General features: G+C 41.5%; 1 protein-coding gene across 3 annotated transcripts in view; it reads left to right on the top strand.

Annotated features, from left to right (window-relative positions):
* The window catches only part of FERMT2 (FERM domain containing kindlin 2), a 65,297-nt gene that overhangs the window by 25,923 nt on the left and 17,479 nt on the right, over positions 1–21,895 (top strand). For 2 of the 3 annotated variants that reach the window (XM_075844176.1, XM_075844174.1), the window contains exons 3-8: positions 7,503–7,736; positions 15,458–15,592; positions 16,263–16,295; positions 16,529–16,754; positions 16,834–16,936; positions 18,550–18,657. In XM_075844176.1, coding sequence (XP_075700291.1) covers positions 7,503–7,736; positions 15,458–15,592; positions 16,263–16,295; positions 16,529–16,754; positions 16,834–16,936; positions 18,550–18,657 — 839 coding nt within the window. The remainder of the gene's footprint in view (positions 1–7,502; positions 7,737–15,457; positions 15,593–16,262; positions 16,296–16,528; positions 16,755–16,833; positions 16,937–18,549; positions 18,658–21,895) is intronic. The other variant, XM_075844175.1, reaches the window with a different exon arrangement.

The following is a 21,895-nucleotide window of genomic DNA, read 5'->3' on the forward strand; positions in this document are numbered from 1 at the left end:
TGTGGGGTTTTTTTTTTGTCTCTTTTACGAAATATAGATACAGGCTGGTGGTAATCCAACCTTTTTATGGGCTTTCTGATGATCTAATTCCATTTTAAATAATAAATAAATAACCCATTCAAATACTGCCACAAAGGGCGTCTCTCGCTCTGGAGGACCCAGCATGTCTATACAGTAGACTGATCATTCATTGGTTTCAATGGGGGCCATGTAATGCTTCATGTCACCAGTGGTGGTCGCTGTTGGGAAATCTAACACTTGCTGGTGGGGTCTAAAAAGATTACCACTGATTTCATCTTATCAATGGGGGCTCCTTCTTTGCAAAAATGGATCGCCTCAACCACACCTTTTTGGTTTTATGGTCTAATTGCACTTTTCACTAACTAGACCTAAATGTTAACCCTTTCTACTTGATCAGGTCCTGGAAAATTATTTGGACCCTAATTTTTAGTACCAAATTTACACTCCTGGGTAGTATGTTAGTGGAACTTTTTAGAGAAGCCGTGTGGATCTGAGGTTCTTGTGCCAAATCTCAAGTGGCTTCTTGCCAGCATTAAAGAACTGCTAATAAAGGAGGACAATAAGTGTCCTACTTGGCATTGAGAAGGAACTAGATTGACAAACTTGCATTCCTAGCTGGAAGATCATGTGCAGGTGGAGAGACTGAGAATTACGTCTGTTGCTCTTTAATTTAGGATCCCCATCCCACTTGAGATTCCCCAACCCTAAATGTCCTAAATTATTATATATATAATTTTTTATTAATTTTTGTACAATGGTTCTTTATTGTATTCCTGAATGTGTGTATTGATACATTCACTGTATGGTATAGGACATGACATGCGTTACATAGTTGTGGCTGCTTAGCTTTCCACCCACGTGTTCATATTTTCCCTGCAGCAGAATTTTGGTTCCTTGGCTTCTGAAGAACCATTAATAGAAGACCACCCATGTATTGTCGCTGCGTTATGAAGTAGACAATAGTCCATTATCTCTTTTGACGTGAATATGGATTAATGGATTTGTTAGACGTGGCTAAAAGTGTTACCTAAAGCTGGCGAGATCCCAAAGGCTTCAACTGGACCTGCTGACCACCTAATATTTATAGTGCCTCGTAGATCCTTAGTAGCCAGAAGTGATTGATAGGTGGACGTCTTTTGTTTTTTTTCTTCTGTTTTTTGCCCACCCCCCTTTTTTGATGTCCTGGGAGATGAGCAAGTACCAAACACCTTTTAATACCCCCTTGCATTATGGAAATCCAGTGCATATATGGCCATTCTGGGTATGATTCAAAATCCATGATATTTTTGTCTATGGCCAGATATGGTCTCCATTATATCTAAATATTGTTAAGAAACTAAAATTAAACAGTAAATAATAGAATTAGAAATATTAATGTCCCCTCTGCTCCATCCTGAGCCATAATGGTATTTTCTTTACCCTGGAAGGAGCTTTCCCCTGTACTTATTGTTGTCCCCTGGGGAGTAATGCATTTTCTATGAGCTGTCAAGAGGAGTATGGGAATTGACAAAAACGTACACCCATTTCTGGATCCATAAAATGGGTGTACATTTTGTACCCATTGGGCCCTATTAATGTGTATTCTTATACATAGGGGGCAGTATTATAGTAGTTATATTCTTGTATATAGGGGCAGTATTATAGCAGTTATATTCTTGTATATAGGGGCAGTATTATAGTAGTTATATTCTTGTATATAGGAGCAGTATTATAGTAGTTATATTCTTGTATATAGGAGCAGTATTATAGTAGTTCTATTCTTGTATATAGGGGGCAGTATTATAGTAATATTCTTGTATATAGAGGCAGTATTATAGTAGTTATATTCTTGTATATAGGGAGCAGTATTATAGTAGTTATATTCTTGTATATAGGAGCAGTATTATAGTAGTTATATTCTTGTATATAGGGGCAGTATTATAGTAGTTATATTCTTGTATATAGGAGGCAGTATTATAGTAGTTATATTCTTGTATATAGGAGCAGTATTATAGTAGTTATATTCTTGTATATAGGTGGCAGTATTATAGTAGTTATATTCTTGTATATAGGGGGCAGTATTATAGTAGTTATATTCTTGTATATTGGGGGCAGTATTATAGTAGTTATATTCTTGTATGTAGGCGGCAGTATTATAGTAGTTATATTCTTGTATATAGGGGGCAGTATTATAGTAGTTATATTCTTGTATATAGGGGCAGTATTATAGTAATATTCTTGTATATAGAGGCAGTATTATAGTAGTTATATTCTTGTATATAGGGAGCAGTATTATAGTAGTTATATTCTTGTATATAGGAGCAGTATTATAGTAGTTATATTCTTGTATATAGGGGCAGTATTATAGTAGTTATATTCTTGTATATAGGAGGCAGTATTATAGTAGTTATATTCTTGTATATAGGGGCAGTATTATAGTAGTTATATTCTTGTATATAGGGGTAGTATTATAGTAGTTATATTCTTGTATATAGGGGGCAGTATTATAGTAGTTATATTCTTGTATATAGCAGGCAGTATTATAGTAGTTATATTCTTGTATGTAGGCGGCAGTATTATAGTAGTTATATTCTTGTATATAGGGGCAGTATTATAGTAGTTATATTCTTGTATATAGGAGCAGTATTATAGTAGTTATATTCTGGTATATAGGGGCAGTATTATAGTAGTTATATTCTTGTATATAGGGGGCAGTATTATAGTAGTTATATTCTTGTATATAGGAGCAGTATTATAGTAGTTATATTCTTGTATATAGGGGGAGTATTATAGTAGTTATATTCTTGTATATAGGGGGCAGTATTATAGTAGTTATATTCTTGTATATAGGGGCAGTATTATAGTAGTTATATTCTTGTATATAACAAATAGAGAAAAAACCACGGCGCCACATAGTGAAGTAGGTTTAGGATAGGCTAATGGAGGAAAGAAGATACTATGCTCACCAGAAAGCCATAGGTAATGCGCGAGGAAAAGGGTCCACAGGTGCTGCTGCCAGATCCGGACCGGTGACCAAAGGTACCGCTGGTGTATAGTGGATAAATGTAGAAAACGAGGGGATCTATATTGGCGCTGCTGCGTGGATCAGGTACGATGGAGAAACGAGTAGACTCTTCCTTGGTTTAAATAGGTGCTTTATTGCAACGCGTTTCGACGCCGAACTGGCGTCTTCATCAGGCATAAAATTTCAGTTTAAAACATGCTGGTATATATATACAACACTGGGTACTGATTGGCCCAGTTCAGATGGAACAGAATTGGCAAGGAAAAAACCGCCAAAACATGGTGGGTCAAAGTTCAAACAAATATCAGACAGAATAAAAGAAATGGTCAAATTGAATTACGATTAGAATGGGAACATATGATTAAATGAATAAAAACTTGGGATATTAAAATATAGTATAAAAATGTTTTGCGTGATTTTTATATAAGTCAAATGTTGTAACAGCACCTAGAACGTAAATATTTTAAGTAAAGAGGTTTTTCTCATAATGTGGTCTGTAAAGGTTTATTTTCCGTTAGTGATACTGTAACATAAGTGTGTTACTTTTATTCGGTGTTGTTATTATTTTTATTGATGTAGTAGATGGGGATTTGTTTGGGTCAATGCGGGCCGTAGTCATGGAGATTACTTAAACTACGGAAGCCGAGGCAGGCCAAAGTTAGGTGGTGGACCGCATACGGTGGAGCGCATGGTGGAACGCAGAATGGCACGCAAAGTCCGGGGAATCGTGTGGGATGTCATTAAGTACATAGATGGACAGAACTATTGCTGAAAAAGTAAGTAGAGATTTGTGTGAACGAATTCTAATTCACAATATAGGTAAAAAAGGAGGGGGGGGGATTTTGTCGACAACTGACGAGTCAGAAGTTTTTTTAGTTGAGACAATTTGAATGGTTTATTCACATATAGAGGTTGTTTGGAAGAAGACGGTATTTGATTGTATATGTGATCGCTAGGTTCTGATTAGGAGATTATGAAGGTAAATGTATGTGCGTCTTAGTGTGTTTACTAGACGGGTCAAGGCATATCGTAATTAGGGGAATTAATAACTATTGGTAGGACTAGTCCAAGGATGACTCTGAGATGTCGTTCAGGCCTCTGGGGTGTAATGTATCCATTTTAAATATCCAAAAATTCTCTCTTTGTTTCAACTTATTGAACCTGTTTGGGACATCGGGGTGAATATGCTCAATAGGAGTAATGCGGATTTCATTAAATTGGCATTTATGTAGTTGAGCAAAGTGGCGAGAAACACTGTGTTTTAGAAAACCAGTTTTGATATTGAAACGGTGGTTATTAACCCGGGTCCGTAGGCATTGCGTAGTCCTGCCTATGTACTGTAGTTGACAGGGGCATTCTATAAGGTAAACGACATACGAGCTGCCGCAGTTGAGAAACGTTCTGATTTGAAACTTTTCATCGGTAACTGAGGATGTGTATGTATGTTTGTTATGATTAATAATGTCACAGCATAAACAGCGTGGCCGACCACATTTGTATGAACCTTTTGAGATCCGAGAGGAAGTTAGTGTCGGGTATTTGAGGTTTTTTGATTCTACTAGGAGCCAGGATATTTTTAAGGGTGGAAGACCGCCTGAAGGTAATACTCGGTTTTATGGGGACCAGGTCTTTCAAGTAAGGGTCATTCTTGATAATGTGCCAATGCTTACCTAGGATAGCTCTGATAGACTTATTACCTTTGTTATAGGTGGTAATAAAATTGGTATTGAAATTCTTGTTAGGTCCAGGATTTCCTATATTGGGGGCAGTATTATAGTAGTTATATTCTTGTATATAGGCGGCAGTATTATAGTAGTTATATTCTTGTATATAGGGGGCAGTATTATAGTAGTTATATTCTTGTATATAGGGGGCAGTATTATAGTAGTTATATTCTTGTATATAGGGGCAGTATTATAGTAGTTATATTCTTGTATATAGGAGCAGTATTATAGTAGACAACTGACCCCTATATACAAGAATATAATTACCATAATACTGCCCCCTATATACAAGAATCTATTTTGACGGGTAGGTGAATTTTCTAATTGGGCTAGAATTAGTATTTCATAGCAGTTCAGAAAAAATAGCATTATGGGAAAGTGTTGCTTATGAGTCCTGTGTGCGGTATGTCATGTACTTGGCTTCTGTCCCTCTTTGTACTATACAGCTCTGATGGACTCGTTTACGGAAGCGATCATAAATGTTACAATATATATATTCTCTTTTATGTGCAACATTAGATACAAAGCTATTGTTCCGGACTTGAAATTTCGTCTTTCAGGGGGACATTTTAGTAATGTATCTATTTTTTTTCAAGGACTGTTTCCCGCTCTCCGGCGTAGCGTCCTTGGATTGATATTGATGTAACCAGTGTGCGGCTTGAATTACAATGGCTTCATTAGGCTGTAAATTCATGTTGGCATCATCTTGGCTGTGATGTCCAAGCCATGAAAACTGGATAAATCCCCTTTACTGGGTCTCCTTCTAATTGAGTTATTCGCCCTAATTGAACTGCTCCACGGCTGAGCATGGCGCAGAATGAAATTAATGTCACCAGCCCCGGCTTCAGGATGTCTCTAAGGAAACCCAAGTCTCACAAGACCTTTATCCGCTCAAGATATCGGGAACAGTTACTAGAATATATAATGGTCAACTAATATGACTTCTGAAAGCTTGTTACGTTGTTTGCCTACAATTTATTATTATTTCATGTGTGTGTTTTATTGGGGTACTGAAAACCCCTTTTATTTCCCCCCCCCCCCTTCCCCAGCTCTTCCTCGGCTAGGCCCCATGCACACGACCATATATTTAATCCGTAATTACGGATGCATTTATTTCTATTGACCACGGACACCTTTCAGTATTTTTACGGATGGGTGTCCGTGCTGAAAAAATGATAGAACCCGTCCTATTCTTGTCCGTAATTCTGCCACGGACTCTCCCATAGAAGTCGTCCGTAAATATGGACGGCCATGGATGTGTGGTAGCGTTGCTATGAAACGTGTTGCTGACATAATCTGCAGCCTCCCTTTTTATTTTTTTAAATTACGGATCCGCATATACGGATGCACTACAGACCGTATTTGTGGATAACGTTCCGTATATACTGATAGCTTACGGATGACTAGGGATCCGTATTTACGGACAGTATCTACGGATAGATGAAAATACGGTTGTGTGCATGGGGACTTAGCCAGATCCCTGGTTTGTCAAGTGCGGCTGTTCTGGATCACTGCCTGGGTTCACTCAAATCAGAAAAGTACCATTGATCTCAAAGGGTTCTCTGCAACACTCCATTAAGGAGTCATGCACCCGACCGTTTCTGCTTTGCAGACCGCAAAACATGGATGCTGTCCAATTTATTTTTTTTTATTTTTTTGGCGACCCATACTACACGAGAATGGGTGAGACCGTTCGCAAACATGGACAAGAGTAGAACATTTTGCAGAACTGATAAAGGATCTACAAAAAAAAACGGTTGTGTGCATGGCCCCATAGAAACGAATGGTTCAGTATGCTATACTCAAAAAAAAAAAAAAACACAATAGGACACTGGAGAAAATAGTTGTGTGCGTGAGCCCTTAACGTGTATTTTCATTGAGGTTCTCCTGGAAGCAAAGGATATTCCTATGGTGTTCCACCAGGGGAACCCATTTATGATCCGCTTTTATGCCAGGGAACCAATCCTCTAAAAATTGGTTGTTCAAACCAAACAATCCCTTTAAAGTTTTTGTAAATTCCATATATATGCTATGTGATTAACTCCCTATATGGAGAGGTTCCCCTTAAAGAGTAAACCCTGTCAAATCTGAACTGGTTGTTGCTAGATTCTTGCAGTGTCAAAGGGGTTAGTGGAATCTAAAGTTTTTAAACTTCTAAAGGAGTGAGCCCATGGATTTCCTGAAAACGATCTACCGATGCTTCCTTTTTATAGCATGTGGGAAGCTCCATTTTTGTTGGAGTTCCCCTTTAAATCAGTGCTGTAGGGACATGTTATATGACCTCTCTCTCAGCGCTGCCGATATTAATATTAAAGAGTAACTTCACTTTCAAAACTTCTGGCATGTCAGAACTTCTGATTGGTGGGGTTCCAAGCACGAAGACCCCCACTGATCGCTAAAAAGAAGCGGCAGAAACGCTCGGGTGAGCTCTGAGACGCTTCGCTTCTGATTGGCTTTTCTCGGAAAGCCGATGTAGCGGTGTATGGACTCATACACTTTCTATTGAGTCCGTACACCAACTGCTCAGCTTTCTGAGAAAAAGCCGATCAGGGACAAAGCGGCTCAGCGCTTTTGCCGTTTGGTTTTAGCGATCAGTGAGGGTCTCCGTGCTCGGACCCCCACTGATCAAAACTTCTGACATGTCCGAAGTTTTTTGAACGTTTAGTTACTTTTTAAGCTTTGATTTACATAGATTACGTCTCTTTTACAAGGTATGAAAAAAACAACTGATCGCATATTTTTGTTTCTTTCAGATGTAAAGAAAGACTGGTCCGATCACGCCTTGTGGTGGGAGAAGAAGAAAACATGGCTCCTGAAGACTCATTGGACCTTAGACAAATATGGCATCCAAGCAGACGCTAGATTGCAGTTCACCCCTCAGCACAAATTGCTCCGACTGCAGCTTCCGAACATGAAATACGTCAAAGTGAAGGTGAACTTCTCCGACCGGGTCTTCAAATCAGTCTCTGACATTTGCAAGACCTTCAGTAAGTTGAAAAAAAAAAAAATCAGGCCGCCAGCTGTTTAAATGGTAGAAATGTTATTCGCGTGTTTACAGCGTGCTTCATGTCAACAGGGGGGTAAGAGACAAAGTATCAAGGAGCCGTCGAATGTCTCACATCAGTGTGCGGCAGGTTGTGTCTTCCTGTTTGGTAAACCTTGTGACCTGAGGTTGTAGACCTTGAATGGACTGTAATTTTGTTGCAGCGTTTTCTGGTAATGCCGTATTATGTAATTGTGGGCGTCATTTTTGTCTCTTGCGGCTATTCTAAAACCGTGTTTTACTGAACTTTCTTTTGTAGAAATCACAAATATGTTTGCGCCAATTCTTCAACCATCAATTTTCTCTTTATAGAACGGTCGTTCCAACCTGGAGGCTAAAATCTAAATCCATGATTTCCTAAGAAGGGGAAATACGGTTCCGTAGTGGAAAAGTCGTTAGTTGAACCATTGACAAGATTTCCTATGTTTTCCGATTGTCAGAAATTCTGTGCTGATAAATTTCTTAATATTTTAGGATAGGGCTTGGATCTGTAATTTTTTTGGATACAGGGCTTCAAAGACATAGTTGTCTAGATTCCCGATCTTGACTTGCAACAAAGTTGCTTCCATAGAAAATGTTAAAGTTGCATTCAGACGCAAAGCCAGCCACTTTAATAGTTACTGTTCCTTTTTAAATTCGCACCAGAAATGTGTATATATATATATATATATATATATATATATAGAGATATAATTTTTATTATTCTACTTGAATGAAAACATGATAAATGTCAAAGGTCGCTCCGCTGTTTTTCTCCACCTTCCCCTTGATTTTATCACAGATGTAAAAGAAATTCGTCTCGTCATGTAAAAACCTGATGCGGCTGTAAATCTTTCTGCTGATCCTCTTTATTGATTTAAAAGACGAGGGTTGTAATTTTATTGCAGAATTTTATTTTACAAATACCCCCCCCCCCTCCTCCCCTGCCCAATGATCAGCGACTTCATTATAATACATGCCTTGTATTGATTGATGTCTGCTGAATGGTCTGTTTTAATGAGCCAGTTTCAATGTAGCTAATTGTGTGGAACGGCTGTGCGGATGATGGGCAGCATAGTGGTCACTTTGTGGGATGTGACGAGCCCCCTCTTGGTGAGGACTGTAAGAATTTAAATCCCTTACAGACTGTGATTGTTATAGGGACAGGGAAAGGTCAGCCAATAGAGAGGGGATTGTTCCCTACAGGCACGAAGCAACACTTTCATCGGCCATACATTCCACAACTCGGGGAGTCGCCGCAATAATCTCAAGTGTGTTTATTTTCAAGGAGGTGGGGGTATATACTTATTCCTTTTACAAATATGATCAAAATGCAGAACTGAGGAAGGAGACTTTATATTCAAAGAATGGCGCTGTCTTTCAGCATTTTTTTCGGTAGCCTCATTTATAGGGGTCTGTTCCCTTTTCAAGTTTCTAAAGTTTGTACTATATGCAGAATGTAAAACTTTGTTTTTGTGGTTGACAACTGAATCCTCACCATGTCACTATGACCAGGCTGAACTGCCACAGCAGTGGAGCTGTCGGCTCTCCTGTGTGGTGTAGTATAGAGGAGCTGTCAGTACTCCTGTGTGGTGTAGTATAGAGGAGCTGTCAGCTCTCCTGTGTGGTGTAGTATAGAGGATCTGTCAGCTCTCCTGTGTGGTGTAGTATAGAGGAGCTGTCAGCTCTCCTGTGTGGTGTAGTATAGAGGGTCTGTTAGTACTCCTGTGTGTTGTAGTATAGAGGATCTGTCGGCTCTCCTGTGTGGTGTAGTATAGAGGAGCTGTCAGCTCTCCTGTGTGGTGTAGTATAGAGGAGCTGTCAGCTCTCCTGTGTGGTGTAGTATAGAGGAGCTGTCAGCTCTCCTGTGTGGTGTAGTATAGAGGATCTGTCAGCTCTCCTGTGTGATGTAGTATAGAGGATCTGTCAGCTCTCCTGTGTGATGTAGTATAGAGGATCTGTCAGCTCTCCTGTGTGTAGTATAGAGGATCTGTCAGCTCTCCTGTGTGATGTAGTATAGAGGAGCTGTCAGTTCTCCTGTGTGGTGTAGTATAGAGGAGCTGTCAGCTCTCCTGTGTGGTGTGGTGTAGTATAGAGGAGCTGTCGGCTCTCCTGTGTGGTGTAGTATAGAGGAGCTGTCGGCTCTCCTGTGTGTTGTAGTATAGAGGATCTGTCGGCTCTCCTGTGTGGTGTAGCATAGAGGATCTGTCGGTTCTCCTGTGTGGTGTAGTATAGAGGAGCTGTCAGCTCTCCTGTGTGGTTTAGTATAGAGGAGATGTCAGCTCTCCTGTGTGGTGTAGTATAGAGGAGCTGTCAGTACTCCTGTGTGGTGTAGTATAGAGGAGCTGTCAGCTCTCCTGTGTGGTGTAGTATAGAGGATCTGTCAGCTCTCCTGTGTGGTGTAGTATAGAGGAGCTGTCAGCTCTCCTGTGTGGTGTAGTATAGAGGGTCTGTCAGTACTCCTGTGTGGTGTAGTATAGAGGAGCTGTCGGCTCTCCTGTGTGGTGTAGTATAGAGGAGCTGTCAGCTCTCCTGTGTGGTGTAGTATAGAGGAGCTGTCAGCTCTCCTGTGTGGTGTAGTATAGAGGAGCTGTCAGTACTCCTGTGTGGTGTAGTATAGAGGATCTGTCAGTACTCCTGTGTGGTGTATAGAGGATCTGTCAGCTCTCCAGTGTGGTGTAGTATAGAGGATCCGTCAGCTCTCCGGTGTGGTGTAGTATAGAGGAGCTGTCAGTTCTCCTGTGTGGTGTAGTATAGAGGATCTGTCAGCTCTCCGGTGTGGTGTGGTGTAGTATAGAGGAGCTGTCGGCTCTCCTGTGTGTTGTAGTATAGAGGATCTGTCGGCTCTCCTGTGTGGTGTAGTATAGAGGAGTTGTCAGCTCTCCTGTGTGGTGTAGTATAGAGGAGCTGTCAGTACTCCTGTGTGGTGTAGTATAGAGGAGCTGTCAGCTCTCCTGTGTGGTGTAGTATAGAGGATCTGTCAGCTCTCCTGTGTGGTGTACTATAGAGGAGCTGTCAGCTCTCCTGTGTGGTGTGGTATAGAGGGTCTGTCAGTACTCCTGTGTGGTGTGGTATAGAGGAGCTGTCGGCTCTCCTGTGTGGTGTAGTATAGAGGAGCTGTCAGGTCTCCTGTGTGGTTTAGTATAGAGGAGCTGTCAGCTCTCCTGTGTGGTGTAGTATAGAGGAGCTGTCAGTACTCCTGTGTGGTGTAGTATAGAGGATCCGTCAGCTCTCCTGTGTGATGTAGTATAGAGGAGCTGTCAGTTCTCCTGTGTGGTGTAGTTTAGAGGAGCTGTCGGCTCTCCTGTGTGGTGTAGTATAGAGGATCAGTCAGCTCTCCTGTGTGGTGTAGTATAGAGGATCTGTCAGTACTCCTGTGTGTGTAGTATAGAGGATCTGTCAGCTCTCCTGTGTGGTGTAGTATAGAGGATCTGTCAGCACTCCTGTGTGGTGTAGTATAGAGGAGCTGTCAGCTCTCCTGTGTGGTGTAGTATAGAGGATCTGTCAGCTCTCCTGTGTGGTGTAGTATAGAGGATCTGTCAGCACTCCTGTGTGGTGTAGTATAGAGGAGCTGTCAGCTCTCCTGTGTGGTGTAGTATAGAGGATCTGTCAGCTATCCTGTGTGGTGTAGTATAGAGGAGCTGTCAGCTCTCCTGTGTGGTGTAGTATAGAGGATCTGCCAGCTCTCCTGTGTGGTGTAGTATAGAGGATCTGTCAGCTCTCCAGTGTGGTGTAGTATAGGAGAACTTCAAACTCCTCTATACTATGCTACAGGTAAAGGCCTTCAGTTGTTAGTTGGCATGTAAAGGGTTAGGTAACTTTTTGTCTCCCCATTTGTTAAATATCAGGGAGAAGATTTGGATTTTTGCCGCCCCCTGATATTTTTCTGCATGAACCAGAAGGCAGTTTCCAGACATATTGCCGTCCTTGTTGCACCATGTAGTCTTGTTGTGTTTGGGACTCTCGTGGGTTCTCTTGTTACCAGAACGCTGGATGTTTCCTTGTGCCATTACATCTGTTTATATTGCACAGAGACTTTGTTTCCAGACAGACAGATCCCAGTGGAATATCTTCCTTGTAAATCTAATTTGCAGGCAGTACACGGCACCGCGCAGGACGCCCCAAACCCGGCAAAGGTGATCTTGCTTTAATTGATGCCTTCAGGCTTTTGCATATGACGTATAGTGAGAGTCTTGGCCAAGTGAGCTTACTGTCTATAAGGTCGGGGTCACACTGGTTGCACTGGGAGTGGGGAAAATTAAGTCTTTGAATCAACTCCTACCATCTTGTTCCAAAATCTATATTTACTATAGTCTTTCTCATAAAGCTGGATGACCAAATATTGCCGCCATTAAAGAATTTGCTTTATCATCATAGAGGGGCGTTCTCTGCTGTGGACGCCGCCCCCCCCCCCCCCTCTCTCTGGCTGACCCAGCATGTCCTTACTTTAAATGACGGCCATTAATTTGAATGAGCTGTGGCCGCTGCATTGGAAATGTATAACCAGATGTGGTTTCGGAAGATCGTCGGGATGTGGGGAAGAAGGACCTGCAGCGTCCATCTGAGACACCCCCTTTAAAACTTTCAAAGAGTCTCCTAGCTCCACATCAACCATGTTCCTAATTTAGGTGTCATTTTCGTATTCTGGGGTCATGCACACGGCATGGATAGGGGTCGTCCTCCTGAGGCAAGCTCTCCGTTATACAGTTGCATGCATGAGGATCTACTCAAGCAAAATCTCAGGAACCCAAGTGAATGACTTTTGGGAATGGATACAGCGACTAATGCCATTAACTGATTTATGTGTTGTCGGAGTTGTATATTTAGGGTTAGTATATATGTTCTTATCCTTTTTATATTTTGGTGCTTTTTATAAGCCCTACCTGATACATTCATGTTGTCCTCATTTACGGGGAATGTTCTTTAACGTTTTTCTATATAGTTTTATGAATGTGGCTGCACTTCGCATGTAGTATTTACCCTGTTCTTGGCTATAGGGTCTCTGTAGTTGCAAGCCATGACTTCATGATGGGTAATCCGGGCACATCACTAGTATGGCCGACATAACACTGGGTTCCTGCATCGCTGCTCCGGCCACACACCGCACAGGGTTCGTGTATCTCTCCGGGTGGGAGGGGGATGCAGTCTTTGAACCTCAGTTACACAACAGATTTAGCTGCTTCACCCCCTCCCACAGCTGCCAGGGACTTCAAAGCTTGTAACCGGATACAGGACTGGTTTATATAAGTTACTACTGCATGTTAGGAAGTGCCCACACACAAGTGTTTCCTTCAAACACTGCCTCAAACAATGCCATGTACAGGATCTCCAAGCTTTAGCTTTTATCCTGTGGTTTGTTTTTGGGTTTTTTCATACTTCTCTATCATGCGGTTATAGAGGCTTCAGCAATTGGTTGTAGATACATTTTTTTATGTAACACGAGCCATGGATTCAAGGGTTTCTCTCGGAATAGCCAATGATTTAGTACATTATCTTCTTTCTATGTGCAGATCTTCTCCCGTGCTGCACCTATTCTGTGGAACTCCCCAGACCATTAATCTTGAGCCTAATTTTCCCAGTTCTTCAAGGAGGCTGATCACATAACCCATGTCCATGGCCTATAATCAACCTGGTCACCGAGATCTTCATTCCACCCTGTCCTCTACTAGACACCCATGTCGCATCACTGTGCGCTTTGTGTTGGGTCAGATACTGGCGGGGTGACTGGTTCATGCAGTTTTATTTATGTTCCCATTACAAAGGCTGAACCCTTGGACAAAATTAGCACCATGTACCTATTGTGACACTACCCCCACTCCATTTAGATTGTATGCTCTTCTGGACAGGTTCCTCTCTCCTATAGTGTGTAAGATCTTATGGTCAGCAGGGACCTCTCTCTCCTGTACAGTGTAAGTTCATATGAGCAGCAGGGTCCTCTCTCCTGTAGAGTGTAAGCTCTTATGGTCGGCTGGGTCCTCTCTCCTGTAGAGAGTAAGCTCATATGAGCAGCAGGGTCCTCTCTCCTGTAGAGTGTAAGCTCTTATGGTCGGCTGGGTCCTCTCTCCTGTAGAGAGTAAGCTCATATGAGCAGCAGGGTCCTCTCTCCTGTAGAGTGTAAGCTCTTATGGTCGGCTGGGTCCTCTCTCCTGTAGAGAGTAAGCTCATATGAGCAGCAGGGTCCTCTCTCCAGTAGAGTGTAAGCTCTTATGGTCGGCTGGGTCCTCTCTCCTGTAGAGAGTAAGCTCATATGAGCAGCAGGGTCCTCTCTTCAGTAGAGTGTAAGCTCTTATGGTCGGCTGGGTCCTCTCTCCTGTAGAGAGTAAGCTCATATGAGCAGCAGGGTCCTCTCTCCAGTAGAGTGTAAGCTCTTATGGTCGGCAGGGTCCTCTCTCCTGTAGAGTGTAAGCTCTTATGGTCGGCTGTGTCCTCTCTCCTGTAGAGAGTATAACATGTTTGCTCATTTGCCAGTGTAAAAGGAACCTCTTTTGCCAGTTCTTCACATTAATACGTCTTCAGTTTGTGACAAGTATGAATGTGACTTGTGCTACGTAATGACGCATATTTGCCCCAATTAGCAGATGAAGCAGAATAAAGTGGTGCCCTGTTCTTCGAGTACCTGGGTGTCGCTCAGCGTCTATTTGACATACACGGGATCTGACGGGCGTTGGGATTATTAAGCAAATGTCACGTTCTTTCACGATCATACAAACCAGGGCACAAACTAAGCCCCGCGCTGCGACAATTGTTGTGTCAGCGCTTCTTGCCCCTCGGTCTCTGTCTCTCTCGCTGTAAAACTTTTCATGCTTTCATCTGTCAAATATTGCATAATATACAGCAAATCTACTTTCCCCTTAAAAGGCTGTTTGTCTGCGCGTCCTTTCAAGGCCAGGCAAGAAATTCCTTGTGCTGCCAGTTTAAATACATGACTTTTTAAGTCTTCGTGTTCGTGGCCAATGACCCGGCTCTCAAAATGTGATTTCTCAATCCGTGTTGAGTTACAAAATACTTGATGGTTCAGCAGCTTTAATACTATTGTCCTGGGGACCCTAAAGGGCATTTTACACCATAAAAATCTCCAGCATCTGATAATCCATTCCTCCAAGTCTGATGCTTTTACCTCCATGTTTGGATCAGCCGTGCTTTTCTGTATAAGGCTATATTCACACGGCAAAATAAAAACGGCTGTAAAATACGGAGCTGTTTTCAAGGGAAACCCGCCTCTGATTTTCAGCATTTTTTTTTTTTTTTTTATGCACCAGGCGTTTTTGATGCGTTTTTTTTTACGTCCGTTTTTGGAGCTGTTTTTCTATTCAGACTATGAAAAACAGCTCCAAAAAATGGCTCAAGAGTTGACATGCACTCATTTTTTACAAGGCCGTTTTTTACGCACCGCTTTTACAAACTGCGTGTAAAAAAAACTCCCCGTGGGAACGAAACGCCGTTTTTCCCATTGAAATTAATGGGCAGATGTTACGAAGCGTTCAGCCTCCGTATTTTTTGCCGTTTTTAGGGTCGTTTACGGCATTAAAACCGGCAGATAAGCCGTGTGAACATACCCTTACTGGTTGCCAGATTATCAGAATGATGATTTTTTTTGAGGATAGTTTATTTCTTTGATACTTCCTTGAATTGTAAGTATACGTGAGATTTTTTTTTTTTTTTTATTTTTTATTTTTTTTTCTGCAGATATCCGACATCCAGAGGAACTATCGCTTTTACGGAAACCAAGGGATCCAACAAAGAAAAAAAAGAAAAAGATTGAAGATAATCAAACCGAAGAGAACATTCTGGAACTTGATGGGCCGTTGACCCCAGGGACTGGTCAGTATAGGGTCAAGAACCCATGTCTATCTGTATAATTTCCTATATCTATCCTTTATGTATATCTGTTCATGGTGTAGGCTAAACCAGTCCCCACGAGAAATAATCCTACCCATCCAATAGGGCCAGGTGAACTCCTCCGACATAAAGGACCCCTACATCTAATGTCCACAGTCCTTAAATGTATCTGGAGGTTCTTAGCGCTTTGGGTATAGGAGTAATGATCAGACTGGAATGGCTGTTAACAGGGAACAATAGATCCGGGTCCTGTTGAAATCGGAGTACAATATATATATTTTTTTACTGTTTGTAACTTGTAAGTCTAGATGAGACCTATGTAAAAATACACCCAATGCCACCCCACCCGCTTCCTTTTTAGATATAGTCCCAGCAATCGGCACATGAGGATGGAATTGGAAAGTTTGGCCCGCTACATGTGCTCCAAAAATAAAGACCCACCCCCTTTAACAAAGTTTTAGACTGTTCCATATAAAACAAGATCTAAAAGGTTATTTGTTTGTTTGTTTTTGGGATATTTATTTTTTTTTTTTCTTATAGGTAGGGCTGGGTTATGGGTGTCCATTTGTTCTGCTGACAGAGCACCATCCTTCTCTTTACTTTCTCTGGCTGTCTCATTTCCTTTCTTTTCCTTTTCCTCTCCTTTCTATAGGAAATGATGTTCTTTATATTGGGCCCGTCAAAGGTGAGTCTTCTCTTTCTTTGTCTCTGTGACACTTCTCTCTTTGCCCCTTTTTGTTTCCCACCTTTTTTTGCATATTGTTTGACTCCTGTAGCATGCGGGAAATGACTTGTGTTGTGATTTGATCGTTTTCACATTTTTAAAGATATTTGGATAAAAAGAATAAAAAAAATGTTAAGAAAAACAAACGTTTTTAATGAATATTTTTTTTTTTTTTTCCCTTCCCATTTCTTTAGGAAGTATTTATTCCAGTCCTGGCTTATATAGTAAAACCATGACCCCGACGTATGACTCTCGTGATGGCAGTCCTCTTTCACCCACTTCAGCATGGTTTGGAGATAGTGCCTTGTCAGAGGGCAATCCTGGCATACTGGCCGTCAACCAACCAATCACCTCGCCAGATATCCTCGCCAAATTGTACAAGCCCCAAACCCTACTTGACAAAGCCAAAATAAATCAGGGGTAAGACATTTTAAAAAATGTTTTTGAATTTATTTTTGTTTGAAATTTTTTATTACATATTTTTTTCTTTATTTTGCAGTTGGTTAGACTCCTCCCGATCTCTTATGGAACAAGATGTGAAAGAAAATGATGCTTTACTACTTCGATTTAAGTATTACAGCTTCTTTGATTTAAATCCTAAGGTAATTCAGGGACTGACCAGCATGTTCTATTTTTTTTTTTTTTAAAGGTTTATACCTACTAACAATGACCAAGGCCAATGTTCACCATTGTAGTCTTTAAAACCTATGAACCACTGTCATCCTTTTTTTTTGAAGGCTAGCCAAAAGGTCTTGTTTGAGATCTGAAATGGCTGCAATCGTTTAGAAACAGCGCCACTCTTGTCCATAGGCTGTGTCTGGTATTGCATCTCAACCCCATTCACTTAGGTAGCCCTTGGAATGGTGTTTTTCTTGGAAGAAAGCAGCCATATATCTCATCTTGTGTTACCGCTTTAGGACCCCCAATTGGGTCGACTCCTTCAAGGGTGTCACCATGTTTTCTATTTAGCCAACCATTGCTTTATGGAACCACTCAAATACTTGCTTACATAAGACCGAACACTGGACTTCATGTTGACCTAATGTGTCGAAAACAAAATATCTACCCGCTCTTGGCCATAAATGTGTGATGACGTTCCATATTTCCAGGACTGGGCCCCACAACTCCTCTAGTGTCTTCATGGTCCATTCTCTATGACTAATATTCAAGGCATAATTATTTGGCTTGATTCATAGCTGACAGGCTGCCCAGAGGGGGCTATAGGGTCTCGTGGTCAAGACGTTTCCTCACGGTGACGCTTGTAAACTTTTTTGGGATTTGCTCCTTGAATGGAACAAAAGTTTTTCCCAACCTGTATATTTCATAAGGATGTTATTCCTAAATATATATGGATAGAGGTAACCCAAGTGTGAACAGGAAATGACTAAGGCAGATACAGAATGTGCTGAGACGCTATTACAAGATACATACAACCGCAAAGTAGTAACTACTACCTAAGTTCTGCAATAGACATTTTTTTTTTTATATACTCTGTCGACAAAAAACTTGACTCGTGACCCCTACCACAGCAGATGTGTTGAAAAAAAAAAAAAAAAAAAAGCTTAAAGTAAAAATACCAGTATCTTCCGCAGTCCTTTTCTATGAAGCCAGTGCCCATGACCATGAGTGCCCTTAATGACGGTATATGACTGAACCCATAAAAGGGGCGGGGTTGTGACAATGTGATGTCTTTATTAAAATAGGACACGTCCCTCTTAATAAATGAAAGGTACAACTTGTCTTTGAACGTGGTGGATCTTATGAACATTTGATCTAAATTAAAATTGTTGGCCCCAAGTAAGCATGCATCAGAATTGTGAAAAACCTTAAGGGATAGAGAATAATTCGAGTTCTGTGGATCTTACCAGATTTCGCGTCTTGTAAGGTCTACAGTCGACTCCACCCCAACTCTTGGTTGGATATTGTGTATTGAAGTGTCCTGATTCTCACAAACCTGTCTTTGCCTGTAAGGCATCTGGCTGCAGCAGGAGCCCTCCTCCACTCATCTGTCTTCAATAGGAAGACCAGAACAGGCCCTGCCCCCTTAACAATCGGTCCGTTTTAAAAATGGAAGGAGGAAATTAACCTCTCTGTTCTTTGCAGGATTTTTACAAGACTTATTTTTCTTCAATTTTTTTTTTTTTGAGACTTGGTTTATCTTATTTGTAGGGGCCGGCAGTGGCCCTTTTTACTGACTTTTTCGTATGTGTTGTAGTATGACGCCATCCGCATCAACCAGCTCTTCGAACAAGCAAAATGGTGCATTCTTCTGGAGGAGATCGAGTGTACGGAGGAAGAGATGATGATGTTCGCCGCCCTGCAGGTGGGTGGACGGGGCATTGCTGGATCTGGTTTTCTGTTTACTCCCCTTTTTTTTTGCCTTTAGCCCTTTTGTCTGGGAAAGAAGACCGCAGCCTGTTGTCTGCAGAGCCTCTAGCCCGCTGTTAAGGGGAAGAGATTTTGTTCTAATAAATATTATTTTGTCCAGTAAATATCTGTGTACAGAGGGTCTATGACCTGCTCCCGGCAGGGAGTGCACAGCACATCTGAGAGCTAGCCTTGGAATTGATCTGCTTCCTGTAACTTTGCTGATCTTTGCAGATATTAAAAACTGTACATTTCACTAAAAAAAAGTAAAAAATTTGGACATTTTTGTAACCTATGAACTTTTTGCCTGCTTGCTTATATGGTTGATGAAAAGTTTTGTCGTTGCTTTACAACCAACCCATTGCCAGTGTTTCGGACCTTGCAGATCTGTATTGATTGACAGCTCTCTCTCTATACATTAAGCGACCTCCTGCAAGCTGTAGTAATTTTGCACGAAGTTCTTTTATATTTCACCATATTTTTCAAACCTTCGATCTTAAAGAGTGGTTAAATTCATACGGATATAAGTGCTCATATTTTAAGATTTGACATAAAACTGGTATGTTTAAATAAGTGTATTACTGTTACCACTTGCAACATATAACATTTGGAGCATGGTGCTCTTCTTCATTAGTACAGATTATCCTTCTTTTACATACAAACTTAAAAATCTCAGTTGCTTTCTTCCACCACTAGGGTAATTTCTATAGTGATGTATCTGACTGTCCATGTATTACATGGATTTGGCCGGCATGTAATACTACATTTGCCCTGCAGTGGCCGCTGCAGTGGAGATCTATGACTGGCAGCAGCTCCACCCCCCCTCCTTCCCAGCGATCACAGATGATTGACATGGATACGGCTTCAGAAATCCTTGACAAACAGCTGATCGCCAGGTCAGCTCCATTCAGAAAGGGGTTGTCTTTATAAGAAATCCCCTGTAAAGTTTGGCGGTCATGAGTAATCTTATTTTCAGTGTACATCCCGTTTTCTTACTTGGAAGAATTACAATATACAAAAGTGACCTAGAAGTCTATGGATTTAGTCTTCCATATAAATATATCGTATTGCTTTTTAACTGTACGAAGCATGGGATGACGGCGTAAAATACCTGTGGACTCTGCCGTGGTTAATATGGGGTTAATCCGTTCATTTTGTTCACCTGCTAAAAATACAAATTGTAAAACCAGAGTTTTTTGAATGGTCTTCTCTGTGGAGACGTTTCTGCGGCTCGGACATCTGATATGGGAAAGCGGTTGCATTTCCTGTTGTCGTTTTCTGTAGATGTGAAACGGGATCTGTTTTTCTTGCACAGCTGCTGGAGCTGTTAGGGCGCCCTCGCTATTTATAAGAGGGATGGGAGGGTGGAGTCGTTTCCTTACATCTCTCGACCTTAATTCCATGAAATTAGCCGTGCACAGCGGACGTCCTATAAGGACTCATTAATGTCCCAACCCTTGCATGTCCAAAGCGGAGTAATTTTGAGTGTTGATGTGAGTCTGGAGTATTCTCCCCTGCACTATGATTCAGACTTGTAAAGCTAATATATCAGTATTTCTAGTTACCCGCAGTGTCTGGGAATGTAATCCGGCTACCCAGTGCAATGCTATATGGCTCGCGACGCTGTCAGCCATACTGCTGATTCACAAAAATTTCATTAATGATCTCCCTGGTCTGTGAAATCTGATATTATGACTCCCATAAAGCGAGTGTGTAATCATCCAGGCACCTAGTATGGTTTCCAGACCCCAGTGAGTGTGGATTTTGGGGGTGCATCAAAGAAATATTTTTTTTATTGGTAAAATTTATTCGCTGGACATAACCCACAATACAATTCTATTATAGTCTATACATACAACACTACAACCCCCAACGTGACCGACCACTAGACCTGACCATAATACAATTATACTCTTACATACAACACTACAACCCCCCAACATGACCGTAATACCGTTCTATTATATTCTATCTATACAACACCACACCTCCCAACATGACTGACCACGGGAAATTACCATAATGCCGTTCTATTATACTCTATACAGAGAACACTACAATCCCCAACATGACCTGACCACTAGACATGACCGTAATACCGTTCTATTATACTTTATACATACAAAACTACACCTCCCAACATGACCGAACACGGGACATGACCATAATACAATTCTATTATACTCTACACACAGAACACTACAACCCCCAACATGACCCATCCACTGGACGTGATTGAAATTCAAGTCTATTATACTCTACACATAGAACACTATAACACCCAACATTGCGTCTTTCTCCTTGCTTCTGTTGGCCACTATTCGCCTGTGTCTTTCTTGTGGTCTTGTTGGACTGCGGAGCGTGTTCCTCGCGCCCATCTTCTGCTGGGGATCTAGCGGGAATGTCTCTGTCTTCAGGGTAGATGGTAGATAATTCCTGGGGATTCACTAATATCCTTTAGCCGGTAGGAGGTCGACTCTGTAGAACATCTGTAACCGGTTTATTTGTTTGGGAAAGAACTGCAAACACAGCGGAGGATTGGTCCTATTGCTGCGCCGCTCTGTAGTTTGGTTTGAGGACTGAGGTGGTGAGAATCACACATGACACAAATGTCTTCAGATGGACACTTTGATCTTGGACGTCTTCCAGATCCTCGAGTTCTTTTGACCGGTGTAGTTCTCCTTACTGATGGTGATGATATTTGGATTGTGCATTGCTGCTACTGTCAGTATAGATGCTTCATCACAGTATATCTGTCAGCGGTGGGATGTAGCACCCTAAAGTCCAGCAGCTGAGGGGGTTCATAATTTCCAGCCCCTTTTTTGCACCCCACACCGATGACCAAGCTCCGTAGTGGACCTGTTGGTGTAGGGGGATTATTTCCACGCGACGGACATCTCTTGACACTTGGGAAGTTATTCATGACGTCACTGTGCTGGTGTGATGACATCACTAGCGCCAGTGTGTGTGTGTGTGTGTGTGTGTGTGTATATGGGTGTATGTGTGTGTGTGTGTGTGTGTGTGTGTGTGTGTGTGTGTATGTATGTATATTATATGTTCACTTCCAATGTTGGTTTATTGTTGTGTAGCGGAGCTGAATATGTAAATCAGCAGGCTCACCCGCAGTCCTAATATATACTGGTACCAAATTATAAACTCAGCTCTGCTACATCTGTATGTAAAGATTGTGAGAC

Source organism: Rhinoderma darwinii, chromosome 12 (genome assembly GCF_050947455.1).
Source record: "Rhinoderma darwinii isolate aRhiDar2 chromosome 12, aRhiDar2.hap1, whole genome shotgun sequence".
NCBI classification, from domain to species: domain Eukaryota; kingdom Metazoa; phylum Chordata; class Amphibia; order Anura; family Rhinodermatidae; genus Rhinoderma; species Rhinoderma darwinii.